The following is an 18,589-nucleotide window of genomic DNA, read 5'->3' on the forward strand; positions in this document are numbered from 1 at the left end:
TTTTTTTAAAGTATCGTCAAAAGGAAAGTTTTAGGGCTGGGGGTTAGCTCTATTTGGAGTTGCGGAAGAGCCGGGAGTGCAGGAGGCGAAAGAGGCCGACGTTGTGGCCTTTGCGTCCCTAGTAGCCCGGCGCAGGATCCTACTCATGTGGAAGGAGGTGAACCCCCCCGGACTGGAGGCCTGGGTAAATGATATGGCGGGGTTCATTAAACTGAAGCAGATAAAGTTTGCCCTGAGAGGATCGGCTCGAGGGTTCACCAGGCGGTGGCAGCCATTTCTCGACTACCTAGGGGAATGTTAGAGGGAAGACAGATGACCAGCAGCAGCAACCCGGGGGGGGGGGGGGGGGGGGGGGGTTAGTTTAGTTTAGGTCAAAGATAAAGAGGTTTTGTTACTTGTGTATTGTTAAAAATTTCTGTATTATTGTTGCGTTTGCTTTGTAAGAGGGGGAAAATTGTTGTTTGGGAAAAAAAATTCAATAAAACATATTTTAAAAAAAAAGAATGATCCCTGGAATGAAGAGCTTGTCGTATGAGGAAAGGTTGAGGACTCTGGGTCTGTACTCGTTGGGAGTTTAGAAGGATGAAGGGGGTTCTTATTGAAACTTACAGGATACTGCGAGGCCTGGATAGAGTGGACGTGGAGAGGATGTTTGCACTTGTCGGAAAAACTACAACCAGAGGACACAATCTCAGACTAAAGTGACGATCCTTTAAAACAGAGATGAGGAGGAATTTCTTCAGCCAGAGGGTGGGGAATCTGTGGAACTCTTTGCCGCAGAAGGCTGTGGAGGCCAAATCACTGAGTGTCTTTAAGACAGAGATAGATAGGTTCTTGATTAATAAGGGGATCGGGGGTTATGGGGAGAAGGCAGGAGAATGGGGATGAGAAAATATCAGCCATGATTGAATGGCGGAGCAGACTCGATGGGCCGAGTGGCCTAATTCTGCTCCTGTGTTTTACAGTCTTATAACCTGGGATTGAAAAACAAATGTAACGCTGAATAGATATTCTTCACTCACCCACCATTTGTGGACTAAGTAGAAATTTTGCAGGTTAGAGGATGTTGAGTCTGTGATAGGACAGGTTGTGGCGTAAGCGGGTTTGACAGCTGAATGACCCCCCCCACCCCGATTCCATGCTTCCATATTTTCGCGTTTTTGCTTTTGTTTGTCCTATGGTGCGACATGAGTTTATGATCTGCGGAAGGACAATGAAGGCGGTCAAACCCTTTCCTCTCCCTCAGGAAATATTGGCATAGTCCTGGGGAGCCAGATTCCAAAAGACAACGCGAGTTACCCAAAGGTAAACAACAAAATTACTCCATACGGACAGTCCCGTGACCTTGCAGTCGCCCAAGAATCCCAATTTGGAAAACTTTGCCTCTTAAAGGGAGAGGAAAGAAAAGTGCATAGTTTACACCTCCCTGTATTTTTGACACAGTATTCGTGAGTGATGAAAGACGGTGACGTCTATGTAATCCAAGGGCAGATGTGATATCCCAATCCCAAGGATATCATCCATCGTTCCTTTACAATCTGCGTTCTGTTTTCTCTTCCAGAACTCCCAGCGTTGCCTCTACAAATGTGTTTGGGCAGCCCAGATTGCGAGCATCTCTCCGGGACCTTCGATCACCCCGCCGATCCCACAAATCCACCCTGGAGGAAGACTTGAAGAAGCTCATTTTGCTGGACAGCCCCCTGCCGGAACACGATCGAGAAATGCTTGTGAGTTCTACCCAGAGCAAGTCGGGGTCCTTGGGCGAATGCTGAAATTGGCGTTTTCCTGTTGCCGGCGAGGCAAGCTTGGAATTTACCGGGCTGGCCCGCTCACTGTTGTGATGGGATGTAGGTTCATGTTCCAGCTTCCATCCGAGCTTGCACTGGATTTGATTGCAACATATAAAGGCAAGTCCAGAGGCACCTGTCATCGCAGGCCGCACCCGTGACGAGGTTGACAGCATTTGAACAGTTAGGAACACCTCCTCGGGCTGTCATTGTGAGAATGATGACTGGTCTGCAACCTAACTCCGCATAATCCGGCCTTTGTCCCGTGTCCCTTAATACCTTTTGGTTAACAAAGATCTACCGATCTCCGATTTTAAAACTAACCGTTGATCTAGTATCAACAGTTTGCGGAAGAGAATTCCAAACTTCTCCCGCTCCTTTTGCGGGGCGAGGGTTTTGGTTTTCCTAACTTCACTCGTGGAAGTTCTGGCTCTTAACCTGTAGCTTAGTCCTCAGATCAGCAGCGAGCGGAAATAGTTTCTCTCTCTACCTTTAATCTCTTGTAAACTTCAGTCAAATCACCTCTTAACCGTCCAACGTCCAGGGGGTACAGCCCTAGATTGTGACTTGATGGGAAAAGTGTGCGCGACTGGGGTGGGCCTGTACGATAAAAGTCTCCTGAGTGATCCCGAAGACCCCAGAGAACATGTGCAGAATCCTAAAGCTAAGGGCAAATATCCTGGTTACGCTGCCGTGTTGGAAGCAGTCCTGGAGTCGGTATTCCGGAATCGTTCTCCATGACTTTGCGGAATACCGTGCATCGCACCAAGCACCGGCATTACAGCCTTTGCGAAATCATCGCCTCTGTCTCACTTTTTAATTAAAAAATCTGTGTTTCTCTCCAGCATTCTTCTCGGAAGACGCTGCAGAGGACTCTGTCTGATGAAAGTATCTGCAGTGGACGGAGGGAAACCAGTTTCTCCAATTCTCAGATCGCGGCTCTCGACCAGGCCCTGCCAAACGATGTGATCTTCACCAGCGCATACCCTTCACAGACGCTGCCCTCCCGCAGAATAACCCAGCCTCCAAGAGCAATAAACCTTGAAAAGAAATGTAAGGGCATAAAATAGGCTGAATAATCTAAAATATAATCTTTTATTAGTGTCACAAGTGGGCTTACATTAACACTGCAATGAAGTTACTGTGAAAAGCCCCTAGTCGCCACATTCCGGCACCTGTTCGGGTACACTGAGGGAGAATTCAGAATGTCCAATTCACCTAACAAGCACGTCTTTCGGGACTTGTGGGAAGAAACCGGAGCACCCGGAGGAAACCCACGCAGACACTGGGAGAACGTACAGACTCCGCACAGATAGTGCCCCAAGCCGGGAATCGAACCCAAGACCCTGGCGCTGTGAAACAACAGTGCTAACCACTGTGCCGCCGTGCCGTCCAGGCTTGCTCATCTATTCCCTGGCCTTTCTAGTTGTGAATTTTAAAACTTCTACCCTTCTGCGTGTGTATAAAATAATGGTGAGCAGATAGCAACTTGTTCTCTCCTTTTTCTCCGAGACATTCTTTCCGTGTTAAACAACTCGGATTGTTGCCTTCGCCTGTTAGTGGCCTGTGCTCTCCCTTTAGTGTTATCGTTCGGCATTAGACAGTTAATGGAATCAGGGTCGCAGTTTGTCATCTGAAATGTATGGCTGCATTTCGCCCCTCAAATGAATAGCATTAGTGGTTCCTCACTGCCTCAGGTTCACACGGGGTTGGCTGTTTCGAGAATGGAGGAGAGCGCAAGAATGAACTAGATTGACGAGACCATGTAATCCTTGTGCTCTGTATCTTCCCGGCTGTACTTTTTTTTTTTGATCCTTCCTTATCGTATGACGAAGTGTGATCTCAACCCATGTTTTCAATCATTTTCTTCCCCTTTTTACTGCATTTTGCCATGTCTGAGAAGAAATGTTGCAAAAACTGTTGCTGAAAAGCAACCCCTTTTTCTTTGCATGGAAAAAAACAAACTTCTAATGGTGTAAATTTGTGTTTCACAGCCTGGTTGGGGGCTCCACAAACTGTGGCATTTAATCCTGTTTTGTGTCTCTGTTGCTCAGCCAACATGTCTGCCTCAGAATTGTCCTTGACTGACGTCCGTGACCGAATTCCTGTGCGTCGTAACGATCCGGTTCTGATGCCTCTGCCGGACCCAGAGTCCGAGCTGGAGTGGTCCAGCCTGGTCAGTGTGGCCAAAGCCTATGAAGGTACGATTCAATCTTTAAACTTCAAAATCGTCATTTTTAAAGTTTCACATCAGAAATTCGAAATGGCTGTCTGCCATTTCCAGCATCCTCAATGTTCTGGATTTCTTCACGACGTTTGAATTTAATTCCAATCTAGCTGTCTATTGAGCTGAGCATTGGAAGTCCTATAGAGAGGATTCTGTTCTGTGGAGCAGTGCTTTGATAAATGTCACGGAATTAAACTACAATTACCGCTTTCCTCTGACTATAACTTCTCTAAAGCGAGTCTCTGCTGCTGGAGGACATCCACGATTAACTTCCCCTTACGTAGGGCAGCACGGTGGCGCAGTGGCTTAGCAATGCTTCCTCACGGCGCCACGGTTCGTTCCCGGCCCCGGGTCACGGTCCATGTGGAGTTTGTACATTCTCCCCGTGTCTGCGTGGGTTTCGCCCCCACAACCCAAAGATGTGCAGGGTAGGTGGATAGGCCACGCTAAATTGCCCCTTAATTGGAAAATATGAATTGGGTACTATTAATTCATTTTTTTTTTATACTTCCCCTTACGTACCGAACAGTAAAATCCCAATTTATATCACTATATTTTTAAAGCCAAGCTAGTAATTTTGTGACCGTAATCTTTATTGTCACAAGTAGGCTTACATTGACACTGCAATGAAGTTGCTGTGATAAGCCCCTAGTCGCCACATTCCGGCACCTGTTCGGGTACACAGAGGGAGAATTCAGAATGTCCAATTCACCTAACAGCGCGTCTTTCAGGACTTGTGGGAGGAAACCGGAGCACCCGGAGGAAACCCACGCAGACACGGGGGAGAACGTGCAGACTCCGCACAGTCAGTGACCCAGCGGGGAGTCGAACCTGGGACCCTGGCGCTGTGAAGCAGCAATGCTAACCACTGTGCTACCATGCCGCCCTTGGTGTGGTTCTGGGCTCGCTGGCTGAACTGCTCTGGTGTACGCTAAAATTAAAGCAAAATAAAGAATACTGCGGATGCTGGAAATGTGAAAACGAAACAGAGAATGCAGGAAGAGGTCATGCAGCATGACCTGCCAGACCTGCTCGAGGTTTTTTCCAGCCTTTTTTCCAGCAGCAGCACGGTAGCACAGTGGTTAGCACAATTGCTTCACAGCTCCAGGGTCCCAAGTTCAATTCCGGCTTGGGTCACTGTCTGTGCGGAGTCTGCACTTTCTCCCCGTGTCTGCGTGGGTTTCCTCCGGGTGCTCTGGTTTCCTCCCACAGTCCAAAGATGTGCAGGGTAGGTGGATTGGCCATGATAAATTGCCCTTAGTGTCCAAAATTGCCCTTAGTGCTGGGTGGGGTTGCTGGGTGATGGGGTGGGGGTGTCGGCTTGGTTAGGGTGCTCTTTCCAAGAGCCGATGCAGACTCGATGGGCTGAATGGCCTCCTGCACTGTAAACTCTACGATTCTATGATTCTTTTCTGTTTTAGATGCCACGTTCTATATTGTGGTATGTAGGGGACTAATTAATTGTGCAATAAATCACCTATTACATTGGAAAAAAGTTCATTGTCATAGAATAGCACAGTGCAGGAGACCATTCAGCACACAGTCTGTTAGCTCTTTTGAAGAACAATCCAATCTGTCGCACTCCACCATTCTTCCGCCTATCCCTCCAATTTTCCTCCAAGTCGTTATCCAATTTTTAAAGGTGAGATGGTAAGGTGTAGGAGCAGGAGTCTGCTCTGCCATTCCGTGAGACCGTGACTGATCTGATGTGATAATCCTCACCTCCACTTTCCTGCCTTATCCCCATAACCTTCGATTCCCTCACTGATTTAAAAATCTGTCTCTCTCAGCCTTGAACATACTTAACGGCCCAGCCTCTACAGCTCTCTGCGGTAAAAGAAGTCCACAAATTCACTAATAATAATACTTTTTATTAGTGTCACAAGCAGGCATACATTAACACTGCAATGAAGTTACTGTGAACAGTCCCTAGTCGCCACACTCCGGCGCCTGTTCGGGTACACTGAGGGAGAATTCAGAATGTCCAATTCACCGAACAAGCGCGTCTTTCGGGACATCTGAGAGGAAACCGGAGCGCCCGTAGGAAACCCACGCAGACACGGAGAAAGTGCAGACTCCGCTCAGACAGAGACCCAAGCCGGGAATCGAACCTGGGATCCTGGTGCTGTGAAGCAACAGTGCTAACCCACTGTGCTACCGTGTCGGCCATACACCTTCTAAGAGAAGAGATTCCTCCCCATCTCTGTCTTCAATGGGAGACCCCCTTTACTCTGAGGTTGGACTCCCTATCCGTCAGCACATTCCAAATCCGAACCACTCATTACATAAAATTAAGGATTAGACTCCTTTCATCTCTCGAAGCCGGTTACAAATCCAGCCCAAGCTGTTGGGAGTGATTGGTTTGTGGGATTATATGAGATGAGTTGAACCAGTCCCGGTCCTGCTCATCGTGTTACCAAACCTAGCCTCCTAACGTATCCCTGTTCCCAATCACCAGCAAGCCGACCTGACCGAGATATGTTCACATTGGATTTAAACACATGAATCCACGCTCGCTTCAGCTGGAAAAACCTAAATGGTTTTGGCGCCACCTGTCCTCTTGATGTGCATTACCATTCACTCATTGTCAGCAGCTCCTGTGGAAAAACTTCCACCGTCCTTGATGCTTCCTGCTGCTTAGAAATCCAGTGGAATCCACATTCGGGCCTGAGGTGCTGAAATCTTTCTCTGTAGCCTCTTGTTATTAATGTGTTAAACCGGCACGCCGGGAGGGGAGGGGGGCCACAGGCTTTGAGGCGGGCACGTACCTTGCGAACCTGTGTCTGTGTGAAGAGGAGCCGAGAACAATATTTCTGTTGTGTGCTGAGGGCTAACCTGAAACCTCTGGGAGAGTGTCACCTGAAACTAGCCCAAGAATCCCTGATACAATACAACCCTACAGCGGCATCACAGTAACTCCTCTCAGCTGAACCTCCCGGGACTTGAGGCTGTGTGAAACGAAATCGAGATGTATGCCGCCAGCAGGTTACCAGTGGTAACCCGCGGTCGGGATGGCGCTGAGGTGGGTCTCGGCATTGTTTGCCCACAGACTGATTGTCAGTTCAGCTGGAGGATAGATTTTCAGCGGCGCTTTGGGCGAACAATAACAGCAAACATTATCTCCAGGAGTAACTCGATGCCCAATTCAGAGCGCAAAGGAGCTTGAGGTTGGTAGACTGATTAAGCAGCTGACTTTGCCAGCTCAAAACTGCCTGAACACAGCACTTCACAAAGTGAAGCTTTCATGTTCCGCATTGCCCCTCCCCTAGTATTTGAGGGAGACCGCTTTAAGATCAGGTGACCGTTAAAATCTTTGAGAATTGGGCTGATGTTGAATGCACAATTCTGGAAGTGACAGGCGTATCCATTACTTCCATGGCTGTGGTCACCTCCCATACGTTATTTAACTTCCTCCTGACGTCACTTTAAATGAAAGCGTAATTTTATACAGTCGGCAATTTGCCAAGGCAGGCCAGCAGCACGGTTCGATTCCCGTACCAGCCTCCCCGAACAGGTGCCGGAATGTGGCGACTAGGGGCTTTTCACAGTAGCTTCATTTGAAGCCTACTTGTGACAATCAGCGATTTTCATTTCATTTCATTTTCATTTCAAATCCTTTCACTTTTGACTAATGAAGGCTCCTATTTCAAATCGATGTTTCAATTTGCCAGTTCCAACTTTTAACTAGAATGGTTGCATCGAAGAGGGATTGCTGTTTATGTGGTCAGAGAGTCTGGGGACGCTCCCTTCTGAGCGCAGGCAAACCGAAGCTTTGATTAGCAGAGTTAAAAACCAAGAAGGGTTTCGATAGAGTCATTGAGGGGAGCTTTTACAGAAATAACATCCCCTCTTGTGGGGAAGAGCGGAACTACAGGCCACCCGATGTAGGCTGGTCACCAAGACACCCAGTGAGGAATTTCCAAGAAATTAGGTTATCCAAAAGAATGGGGAGAATGTGGAAAGTCACCACCACAGGGAGTGGTTGACGCAAATGGTATTACATAACACACAGCACACAAACCATGCTGTCCAGCTCATGGCCATTGAAGCATCGAGAGGGAAGCTCGACAAGCTTATGGGGGAGAAGGTAATGGAGGGTTAATAATGGTGGATTTAGATGGGGGGAGGCTCGGGAGCAGTGCCAGTGTGGACTGGTTGGGCTGTTTCTGTGCCAGATTCCTGTTTCCAGTGGTTGAAGGGACACTGAATTCAGGTGATTGGCAACCAAAAAAAAAAACCCACAGATGCCACAAAGTAAAACATTTTTCTGGAACAATTTGTTCGAATTTGGAATCTGCTGCCTGATTGGCTGGTGGAAGAAGTCGGTTTGGTCCTAACTTTCAAACGGTTGAGGTCTATTAATCGTAAGATAAAGTTTGAGGGATTCGGGCAAAGGGTGGCGGAACGGGGCTAACTGGATTGCTTTTCAAAAGAGCTGGCCCAGATTCAATGGGCCAAATAGCCTCTTTTCTGTACTTCTAAATGTATTTGTACCAAATAATATCCCATACGGGTTGCCATCGACTTTCACTGCCAGAGTAATAGGGTCTTTTATAAATGCTGGAAGACACACAGAGGAATATACAATCTAACCGACAAGAATATGGTTTTATGGTGGCGCAGTGGTTAGCACTGCTGCCTCACGGCACTGAGGACCTGAGTTCGATCCCGGTCCCGGGTCACTGTCCGTGTGCAGTTTGCACATTTCCCCCCCCCCCCCCCGGGGTCTGCGTGGGTCTCACCCCACAACCCGAAGATGTGAGGCGGCACAATGGTTAGCACTGCTGCCCCAACGCGACAGGGTCCCGGGTTCTATTCCAGCCTCGGGCGACTGTGCGGAGTCTGCACGTTCTCCCCGTGTCTGGGTGGGTTTCCTCCGCTTTCCTCCCACCCACCGATGAGAAATGAAATGAAAATCGCTTATTGTCACAAGTAGGCTTCAAATGCAGTTACTGTGAAAAGCCCCTAGTCGCCACATTCCGGCGCCTGTTCGGGGAGGCTGGGTATGGGAATTGAACCCGTGCTGCTGGCCTGCCTTGGTCTGCTTTCAAAGCCAGCGATTTAGCCCTGTGCTAAATGTGCGGGTTAGGTGGATTGGCCATGGTAAATTGCCCCTTAATTGGGAGAAAAAAAATTGGTTACTTGAAAAAAAAATGTAAATATGGTTTTAGCCTATCAAAGATTTAGTAGGGTTAAATTTAAATAAACCAATGCAATGTGCTGCTGATTACCTTTCTGTCTGGAGGGGGAATGATTTCAATTTATTTCACTAGATAAAGGGAAATAAAATTCACTTTTTGTGCTAAGATGTTTGTTACTGTGTGTTGACTTCATATAACGTTTTGTTATTGATTTTTCTCACCCCTCCCCCATCTTAGCATAATCTTGATCAAGGATGATTCTTACTCTTCACTTGATTGTTCCCGTTGGGGGGAGTGGTGGGGTGTTCTTAAATTGTCGCCACATTGTGGAGCAGCTGTTTCTCATAAATGTGCGCAGTCCGCGCCTCAGTGAAAGCCTATAATCAGTGGCCAGATGTTTCCTAGCGGATTCCAGTTTGTATTTTGCGGGCCACGCAGAGCTTGTCACTAAATACTTGGGGCAGAGAGTGGCAGACAGACAGCGCACTAACCCCACCGCTGTCTGACAGCGCACTAACTCCACCGCTGCACCCAGAGTGTCGACCGAGATTATGTGCTCACGATTCCGTTTCAACCACTGGTTTCTGGCGAAGAGCTGGGCGCTACGCCCCCCCCCCCCCCCCCCCCCCCCCCAAAGTAATTGCCAATGATAATTCTGTTCCTCTTTCTTTTTTTAATTAGTCCAGAGAGCTGTTTCCCTTTTCTCACTGAACGACACCTCTGTTGGGTCAGAGGTTGGACCAGCGTATAACCCTGTACATACCCAAACCCTGGAGCGACAGTCATCACCCCGAACACAACACATTTTAAGGTAACTGCTTTTTATTCTTGTGTTTGCTTAAAGCCGCTGACATTTTTATTTATCGTGCACCACATCAAGTTCTGTTTATACCAAGGTGTGACAGGGGCAGTCTTATTTCTCCTGCTTATTAATAATCCCCCTTTCCTTCATGCACTCATATCTGCTCTGATTCCGACCATAGTTTGAGGTTCTTGACATCAATTTCTAACCAGACCTACAATTTTTAAAAATATTTTTTTATTGCACATTTTTTGAATATATCAATACAGGGAAAAAATGGTTAAAACCTCCTAAACGGCACTCTCACTGTGCATTTAATTTCCTCAAAGTACAAAAACGCTATGAGATCCTCAGCCAGGCCTAGGCACTCGCCCCCACTCCCAACAGAACCCGCCTGCGAGCAAATAGCGAGACAAAGGCTAAGACATCTGCCTCTCGACACGTCTGCAGGTTCCGACACCTTGAAAATGGCCTCTAATAATAATCTTTATTAGTGTCACAAGTAGGCTTACACCAACACTGCAATGAAGTTACTGTGAAAAGCCCCTAGTCGCCACACTCTGGCGCCTGTTCGGGTACACCTAGGGAGAATTCAGAATGTCCAATTCGCCTAACAAGCACGTCTTTCGGGACTTGTGGGAGGAAACCGGAGGAAACCCACGCAGACACGGGGAGAACGTGCAGACTCCGCACAGACAGTGACCCGAGCCGGGAATCGAATCTGGGGCCCTGGCGCTGCAAAGTAACTGTGCTAACCACTGTGCTACCGTGCCGTCCCCTAGGGGACCAGGCTTCAATTCCCTTTGTAAGGTCTCCGACATGGTGCTGAAGAAGGAACCCCAAATGTTTGCTAGCTTAGGACTTGTCCAAAACATGTATACATGATTGTCTGGGCCCCTCCCACACCGTTGACACCTATCTTCTACCCCCCCCCTCAAACACTCGACTCATCCTAGCTCTTGTTAAATGTGCCTGATGCGGGGTGATACAGTGGTTAGCACTGCTGCCTCACGGTGCCAAGGACCCGGGGCCGATCCTGACCGGGTCACTGTCCGTGTGGAGTTTGCACATTCTCCCACTGTCTGCGTGGGTTTCGCCATCACAACCCAAATATGTGCAGGGTAGGAGGATTGGCCATGCTAAATTGCCCCTTAATTGGAATTTTTTTAATAGTGTATTGTTATCTTTATTATTGTCACAAGTAGGTTTACATTAACACTGCAATGAAGTTACTGTGAAAATCCCCTGGTCGCCACATTCCGGCGCCTGTTCGGGTACACAGAGGGAGAATTCAGAATGTTCAATCCACCCAACAAGCACATCTTTCGGGACTTGTGGGAGGAAACCGGAGCACCCGGAGGAAACCCACGCAGACACTGGGAGAACGTGCAGACTCCGCACAGACAGTGACCCAGCGGGGAATCGAACCTGGGACCCTGGCGCTGTGAAGCAACAGAGCTACCACAGCACCATGGGACATTTTGTTATGTTAAAATCACTATTCAAGTATACAAACAATTGCTGTACAATCTCTTCACAGTAAATGGTGGCAGGGCGGAGATAAAATTGAAACTTTGAAATAGAAAGAGAGTGGAGCCTGTGACCATCTGTTACTGGAAGATTTGCGAATGTCTGAGGAACAGTAACACTTTGGGCTTTGATCCCCCCATGCACGCTCATTGACACGTCCTGCATGGTCAAAATTGAATTGCTGAAGAATTGGCGGTGAAATTACAATAAGTAATTTAGAAAAGGTGATTTTAGAGTTGGTGTAATTTGCAGATGCAGAGCTTAATAATAATGTAATAACAATCGCTTATTGTCACAAATAGGCTTCAATGAAGTTACTGTGAAAAGCCCCTAGTCGCCACATTCCGGCACCTGTTCGGGGAGGCCAGTACAGGAATTGAGCCCGTGCTGCTGGCCTTGTTCTGCATTACAAGCCAGCTGTTTAACCCACTGTGCTAAACCAGCCAGTTTGTAGATTCAGAACAAAATCATTGCTTTTAACTCGTTTCCCAGTCTCATTTCAGCCGGTCGAAATCTCAGGTAGTGGCTGAATTTCCTTTCTGATCGGCCTTGGCTTTGCTGTCGGCGACGGATTTATCTTTCTAATTTTAATTATAAAGGTTCTGCTTGGCTGTAAAATGTTTGGTTTGAATTAAAAGGATTAATGAATGCAATGGCGATCAAACCCAGATGAGTCAACATTGCTATCGGCATGTTCCGTTCAAACTCCAGCACAGGATTGTGTTGTTTAAGGGTTGAATTATTGACTTGTATGTCGAGTAGAGAGAGTTGTTAGGTTCTAGCGAGGAACCTTGGCAGGCAGTCGCTGGGATTCATGTGGCAGTGCTTGGAGTTGGAATTCTGTATTTAACACACACACACACCCAGAACGCGAGTTACACAGAAATACAGGATTGAGGGGCAGGTCAGCGCCGGCTGGGCCATCCATGCCTGCCCCACAGAGAATGGTGGCTGGAGCACTAGGTGGTTCCTCCGTCGGTGGCACAGTGGGTAGCACTGCTGCCTCACAGCGCCAGGGAGCCGGGTTCAATTCCAGCCTCGGCTGACTGTGTGGAGTCTGCACGTTCTCCCCCCGTGTCTGCGTGGGTTTCCTCCGGGTGCTCCGGTTTCCTCCCACAGTCCAAAGACGTGCAGGTTAGGTGGATTGGCCGTGATAAATTGGCCCTTGGGTGTCCAAAAGGTGGTTATGGGGATAGGGTGGAGGGATGGGTTTAAGTCGGGTGCTCTTTCCAAGGGCCGGTGACTCAATGGGCCGAATGGCCTCCTTCTGCACTGTAAATTCTATGATTTTGCCCTCCTCCCTGCAGCTATGTAACCTCAAAGATCCCGAAAAAAATAATGGGATGGGGGGGGGGGGGTGGGGGTTCAAGTTTCTCTGCGGCATTGGGAACCAGACCAGGTATGTTTCCTTTTATATGAAGCGTCAGCTGGCTCTTCGACTGCATGGTTGCTGTCGAAGCTGAACCCGATCCAGACCCAACTCTGTCTTGTGGCCAAACCTTCTCCCCATCAGGAGTGGGAATCCTGGTTGACCTGGGCATTACCGCCTGCAAACAGAGCCTTGGGAAGCATTTTGTAAACTATTGGGACCTTCTGTTTTGTAAAGAACATTTCCATTTACTCAGTCATTATTTTATAAGTGCCATCTGGGAGTAGGAAGTGTTCGCTTTGACTGTCACTAAAATACAGCAGCCCGTTTGAATACCGGACTCTCTCACCAATAGCAATCAGATCAGAACAACTGGGGGTTTGTTGTCATGATTGAGGGATGAATATTGTCCAGGACATCAGGGCCAGCTCCCCCGCTCCTCTTTGCGATATTGGGATATTTTACAATCCCCCAAGAGGTCCGACAGGGCCTCGGTTTAACATCTCATCCTAAAGGTGTCCCCTCTGGTGGTGAAGCGCTCCTTCCGTACTGGAGGGTCCACCTGGCTTCTGCTGAAGGGTTTGGAGTGGGAGGCTGAACAAGCACCTGGTACAAAGGGCACGAGAGGCACCCACTCTACTGCAGCGGGCGCGTTGTTCCAAATTTAACGAATGCCTCTTGTGTTCCAGTGACGAGCCAGCATTGGCGTTAACAGGAAAGGTTTACCAGCTCGAAATCCAACTGAAGCAACTTCAGGACGATCTGCTGAAGGTGAGGAATGTGCCCACAACGTTTTTAATCCAGCCTCGGCGTGTGCACTGTCAAGGGCAGCATTTCCCATCTCAAGTTTCTCTTCAGATGCTGGCAGTACAGTTGAGTGAGTGGATAGGCCACCTCCAGAGGGTGGTTAAGAATCACAATAGTGTGGGGCAGATGCCTTGACTGGCCAGGGTAAAGATGAGAGAATTTCTTTCTGAAGGAACACTGGATTGCTGCCATTTCAGTGCCGTTTGAGATTGAGGCTGGATTTTATTCTTTTGTAGTTTGGATGACAGAAATACTGCCCTCAGTGACCGTGCTCCTACTGGGGGTGACTAATTGTAAGGAGAGATTTAGAAACTAACCCTATTTCCATGCCATTGTGATGCTAGGTACATAGGCCATAGACCCCAGGGATTGGCTGATCAAATCAAACAGCATGTTTCTTCGGTTGTCCATAATGGGCAGAGTCCAGACCGCGCTTTCGAAACCCAAATCAAAGCATCTACTGTTAGATGTGCTTCTGTGTTTGGGCAGCACTTACTGAACAACCCTGAGTGCACTAATAGCTACACCAACAACCAATTTAAGATCAGTACAGCTCATAAGGGTAGCACAGTGGTTCGCACAATTGCTTCACAGCTCCAGGGTCCAGGTTCGATTCCTGGCTTGGGTCACTGGTTGTGCGGAGTCTGCACGTTCTCCCCGTGTGTGCGTGGGTTTCCTTCGGGTGCTCCGGTTTCCTCCCACAGTCCAAAGATGTGCAGGTTAGGTGGATTGGCCACGATAAATTGCCCTTAGTGTTGGGTGAGGTAACTGGGTTATGGGGATAGAGTGGAGGTGTGGGCTTGGGTAGGGTGCTCTTTCCAAGAGCCGGTGCAGACTCAATGGGCCGAATGGCCTCCTTCTGCACTGAAACTCTATGATTCTATGATTTACCCCTACTAGAAATGACATGCATACATACACAGAGACCCATTCTCTGCAAACAAAAGGAACTTGTTAAAGCCTTGCACCTTTTTTTTTTAATTATCTGGGAGTTTGGGGAGCCTATAGTTCCCCGTTACTGTCCCCATGGCAATGCTTCAGCCAATCAGAATTGACCTGCCAACCAATCCGCTCCCTTTTCGCCTGTAATATAAATTGTTGCAAACATTCGAAATTTGTAAATTTTTTCCTGCTGAATCCAAGGCGAGAAGCTTTGGCAGCATGTCTCTTTTTTTCAGCAATAAGCAATATTTAGTAATGGTGCAGGGTTTGGGTTGAAAAAGGAGTCTTGTTTCTTCTGGTTATGGGGTTACGCATTTAAAATTGTCACCGAGATTAGGGGAAAGCTCTCTGGGCAGAGAGCTGTTGGAGTACGGACAGTCTTGTCTCGGAGCAGTTGGGGCAGACTATCGCAGTCTTGAGGGCAGTGTCTCCCAAATGCAACCCTTGAGAATGAACGTGACCCCGGCTGCCAGCGAAAACCGCAATAAAGCAGCATTTGTTATATCAACACTGAAAATGTTGATGATAAATCCCAGGCCTTTTATTGTCACCCGTCACTAAATCTGCTTCTGCCCCCATCGCTGGCAATTCGGAAAACCTCTGACTGATTTGCTTAGGGATACCACGATGGGCTGAATGGCCACGTTCCGTGCTATCAGCTTCAATTGTTCTGACTCTCGGATGCATGGCCACAGAAAGGTATTTGGAGGACACGGCTGGGGAATTGCGCAGCTCCGTAACGGCACAACGATGCAGAATGGGGGAGTTTGGAATCGTTTTTTGGAAACTGAGTCACTAATGAGTCGGGGCAGCTGTAAAACTGGAGTAAGATCAGAAAACGAGGAGTGTTTCCGATGCATCTTCTTGTGGGACTTGGGAATGTTTTTTTTTGTCTAATCGCCAGTCATCTGCAAGAGCTTATCCTGAAGTATTCTCTTGATATTCAGAAGACCCAAAGAAAACAATCAACAGTCCGTGTTGCAATCTTGGAAGCGTAGGAAGCTTGGGAATAGAATTTAAACGCTAGCACTTCTCATTCCAGCGATAGTGCGTATGGATGGGAGCTGGCCGCAAGCATCCACAGCGCAGTGGATTAATATCCCATCATGTTAACCATTTGACATCCAAACTCCTCATGTCTGCTGGATAGAATCTTGTACCTCCATTTGCTGTTTGCTCTCTTTCAATCAAGAACATTTCTGTACCTCACACCTCCTCCTTCCAAAGCTTGTGATTTACTGTAGATTCGATTCCAGGCTTCTACCGGCACCATTGGGTCTAACGCTCCCTCCAATTCCTGCCCCATTTATCTCCCCTTACTGTTCCCCTTTTAAAATCCCAGCTCCTTTGATTAAGACCTTTGGTCACCCTTCCTGACCTCCTTTCCCCGTCTACACAGGTTTTCCGCTAACTAAATACTTTTTTTTAATGAGTTTTTGTTTTTTTGAGTTAATGACCTTGTAATTATCAGGATTTGCTGATGAAGTATCTCCCCAAACACCGGGTGTTTGTGTAGACGACAAAGGCCGGTCCTCCTGAGCTATTTTATAGTTTCTGCCACGCTTGCACCATCTAAATGAGTCTGGTGGAGCTCCGTAAATCACTGTACAAGACACGCTCATCCCAGTATTCTCTGCTTGTAGACACTCCGGATGTGATGCCACTTTCTGCCAGCTGATTTTTATTTTGGCAAAGAAGTCGCTTTGAAAAGTGAAAGCTTAATCATTGTGACAGCACTGGGTGGTTATATCAATACCAGAAATGGAGAAATGTGCCTTCACCCAAACCTCCAAAGGACGAGACACTCCGCGCTCTCTCTCTCTCTCTCTCTCTTCCTCTTTGTCTTCTCTCTTATCTCTCGCCTCTTTTTTTTCTCTCTCTTCTCTTTTCTCTCCTCTTCTCTCCTTTCTCTCTCTTTCCTCTCTCTCTCTCTCTCTCTCTTTCCTCTCTCTCTCTCTCTCTCTTTCCTCTCTCTCTCTCTCCTCTCTCTCTCTCTCTCTCTCCTCTCTCCTCACTTCTCTCTCTCTCCTTTTTCTCTCTCCTTTCTTCTCTCTTCTCTCTCCTCTCTCTCTCCTCTCTCTCTCTCTCTCTCTCTTTCCTCTCTCTCTCTCTCTCCTCTCTCTTTTCTCTCTCTTTTCTCTCTTCTCTCTCTCTCTCTTCTCTCTTCTCTCTTCTCTCTTTCTCCTCTCTCCTCTTCTCTCTTTCTGCTCTCTCTCCTCCTCTCTCTTACTTCTCTCTCTCTTTCTCCTCTCTCTCTCTCTCTTTCCTCTCTCTCTCTCTTTCCTCTCTCTCTCCTCTCTCTCCTCTCTCCTCTCTCTCCTCTCTTCTCTCTCTCTCTCCTTTCTCTCTCTCCTTTCTTCTCTCTTCTCTCTCCTCTCTCTCTTCTCTTTCTCCTCTCTCTCTCTCTCTCTCTCTTTCCTCTCTCTCCTCTCTCTCTTTTCTCTCTTCTCTCTCTCTCTCCTTTCTTCTCTCTTCTCTCTCCTCTCTCTCTTCTCTCTTTCTCCTCTCTCCTCTTCTCTCTTTCTGCTCTCTCTCCTCTTCTCTCTTTCTGCTCTCTCTCCTCTTCTCTCTCTTACTTCCCTCTCTCCTCTCTCTCCTCTCTCTCTCCTCTTCTCTCTCTCTCTCTTTCAGCTGGGGCTGGTTTAGCACACTGGGCTAAATCGCTGGCTTTGAAAGCAGACCAAGGCAGGCCAGCAGCACGGTTCAATTCCCGTACCAGCCTCCCCGAACAGGCGCCGGAATGTGGCGACTAGGGGCTTTTCACAGTAAATTCATTGAAGCCTACTTGTGACAATAAGCGATTTTCATTTCATTTTCATTTCTCTCTCTCTCTTTTCTCTCTCTCTCTGCCTCCCTCTCTCCTTCTCTTTGCAGCCTTGGTTTAACACTGCCTTGAACGACAGCACCTCTGATGATAATGTCGGTATTGCATGGAGTATGATCCATACTGCCTGGCCCCTTCACTCTTCGCACCAGGAGCTGCAAGCGATGGCGACAGTCCACCTTTGTACTGTATTCCTGAGCAGGGCCTTCACGTGACGTGTTGGTTGGGAATGTAGCTCTTGAGTTAACTCTAAGCTAGGAAATCTCGCACCTTCCATGTTGTATAATGCTAACTGAGGAAATTCACTCTCTCACCCCCTCTCTCTGTCTCTCCAGGAGAAAGAGGACAAAATCGTCCTGCAGGCAGAGGTGGCCAATCTGCGGGTGAATAACCAACGCCTCCAGGAGGAGTCCCTGTGCGCCACCGTGCAGCTGAGGAAATTTGCAGAAATATTTTCCAGCACTGTGGAGAAGAAGTGACACCGGCCTGCCCACCCGCGAGGCACCTCGAACACATTCTGTTTTTGACACCATACCTTTGGAGTAACTGTAACGCAGTGACAGCCCAACCTGAGAAATTCCACAACTTGCAGAGTAATCGTCGCTGTTTTATTGACGGCGGTGGCTTTCGACGTAGGGGGGGGGGGGGGGGGGGGTGTTCGTTTTCACGTGGCCACTCTCAGCCTGCCCGGCCCTGCCAGGATGGGTACTGTACGTCCGTTCACTGTGCTAGGACGGAACCGGTCCGGTACAAATGTTTTCTGAATGCCGCCAATAGCCGCTTCACATCTGATGATTAAATCCACAGCCTTAACTCCTTCTTTCTCTCTCTCTCTCTCTCTCTCTCTCTCTCTCTTTCTCTTTCTTTCTCTCTCTCTTTCTCTCTCTCTCTCTCTCTCTCTCTCTTTCTCTCCTCTCTCTCTCTTTCTCTCCTCTCTCTCTCTCTTTCTGTCTCTTTCTCTTTTTCTCTCTTACACTCTTTCTCTCACGCTCTTTCTCTCTCTCACTATCTCTCTTACAGTCTTTCTCTCTTACCCTCTCTTTCTCTTTTTTCCCTCTTTTGCACTCTCTCTCTCACGCTCTCTCTCTCTCACTCTCTCTCTCTCTTACGCTCTCTTTCTCTCTCTCTTACGCTCTCTTTCTCTCTCTCTCTTACGCTCT

General features: G+C 48.0%; 1 protein-coding gene across 9 annotated transcripts in view; it reads left to right on the plus strand.

The window, feature by feature from the left end:
• sipa1l3 (signal-induced proliferation-associated 1 like 3) overlaps positions 1 to 18,072 on the plus strand; it is a 278,960-nt gene extending 260,888 nt beyond the window's left edge. For all 9 annotated transcript variants that reach the window (XM_072490005.1, XM_072490004.1, XM_072490012.1 and 6 more), the window contains 6 exons: positions 1,562 to 1,727; positions 2,633 to 2,840; positions 3,842 to 3,988; positions 9,837 to 9,966; positions 13,546 to 13,627; positions 17,765 to 18,072. In XM_072490005.1, coding sequence (XP_072346106.1) covers positions 1,562 to 1,727; positions 2,633 to 2,840; positions 3,842 to 3,988; positions 9,837 to 9,966; positions 13,546 to 13,627; positions 17,765 to 17,908 — 877 coding nt within the window. In that variant the 3' untranslated portion in view covers positions 17,909 to 18,072. The remainder of the gene's footprint in view (positions 1 to 1,561; positions 1,728 to 2,632; positions 2,841 to 3,841; positions 3,989 to 9,836; positions 9,967 to 13,545; positions 13,628 to 17,764) is intronic.
• The last annotated feature ends 517 nt before the right edge of the window (positions 18,073 to 18,589 follow it).

The sequence above is a fragment of the Scyliorhinus torazame genome, chromosome 25, assembly GCF_047496885.1.
Source record: "Scyliorhinus torazame isolate Kashiwa2021f chromosome 25, sScyTor2.1, whole genome shotgun sequence".
In the NCBI taxonomy this organism is placed as follows: Eukaryota; Metazoa; Chordata; class Chondrichthyes; order Carcharhiniformes; family Scyliorhinidae; genus Scyliorhinus; species Scyliorhinus torazame.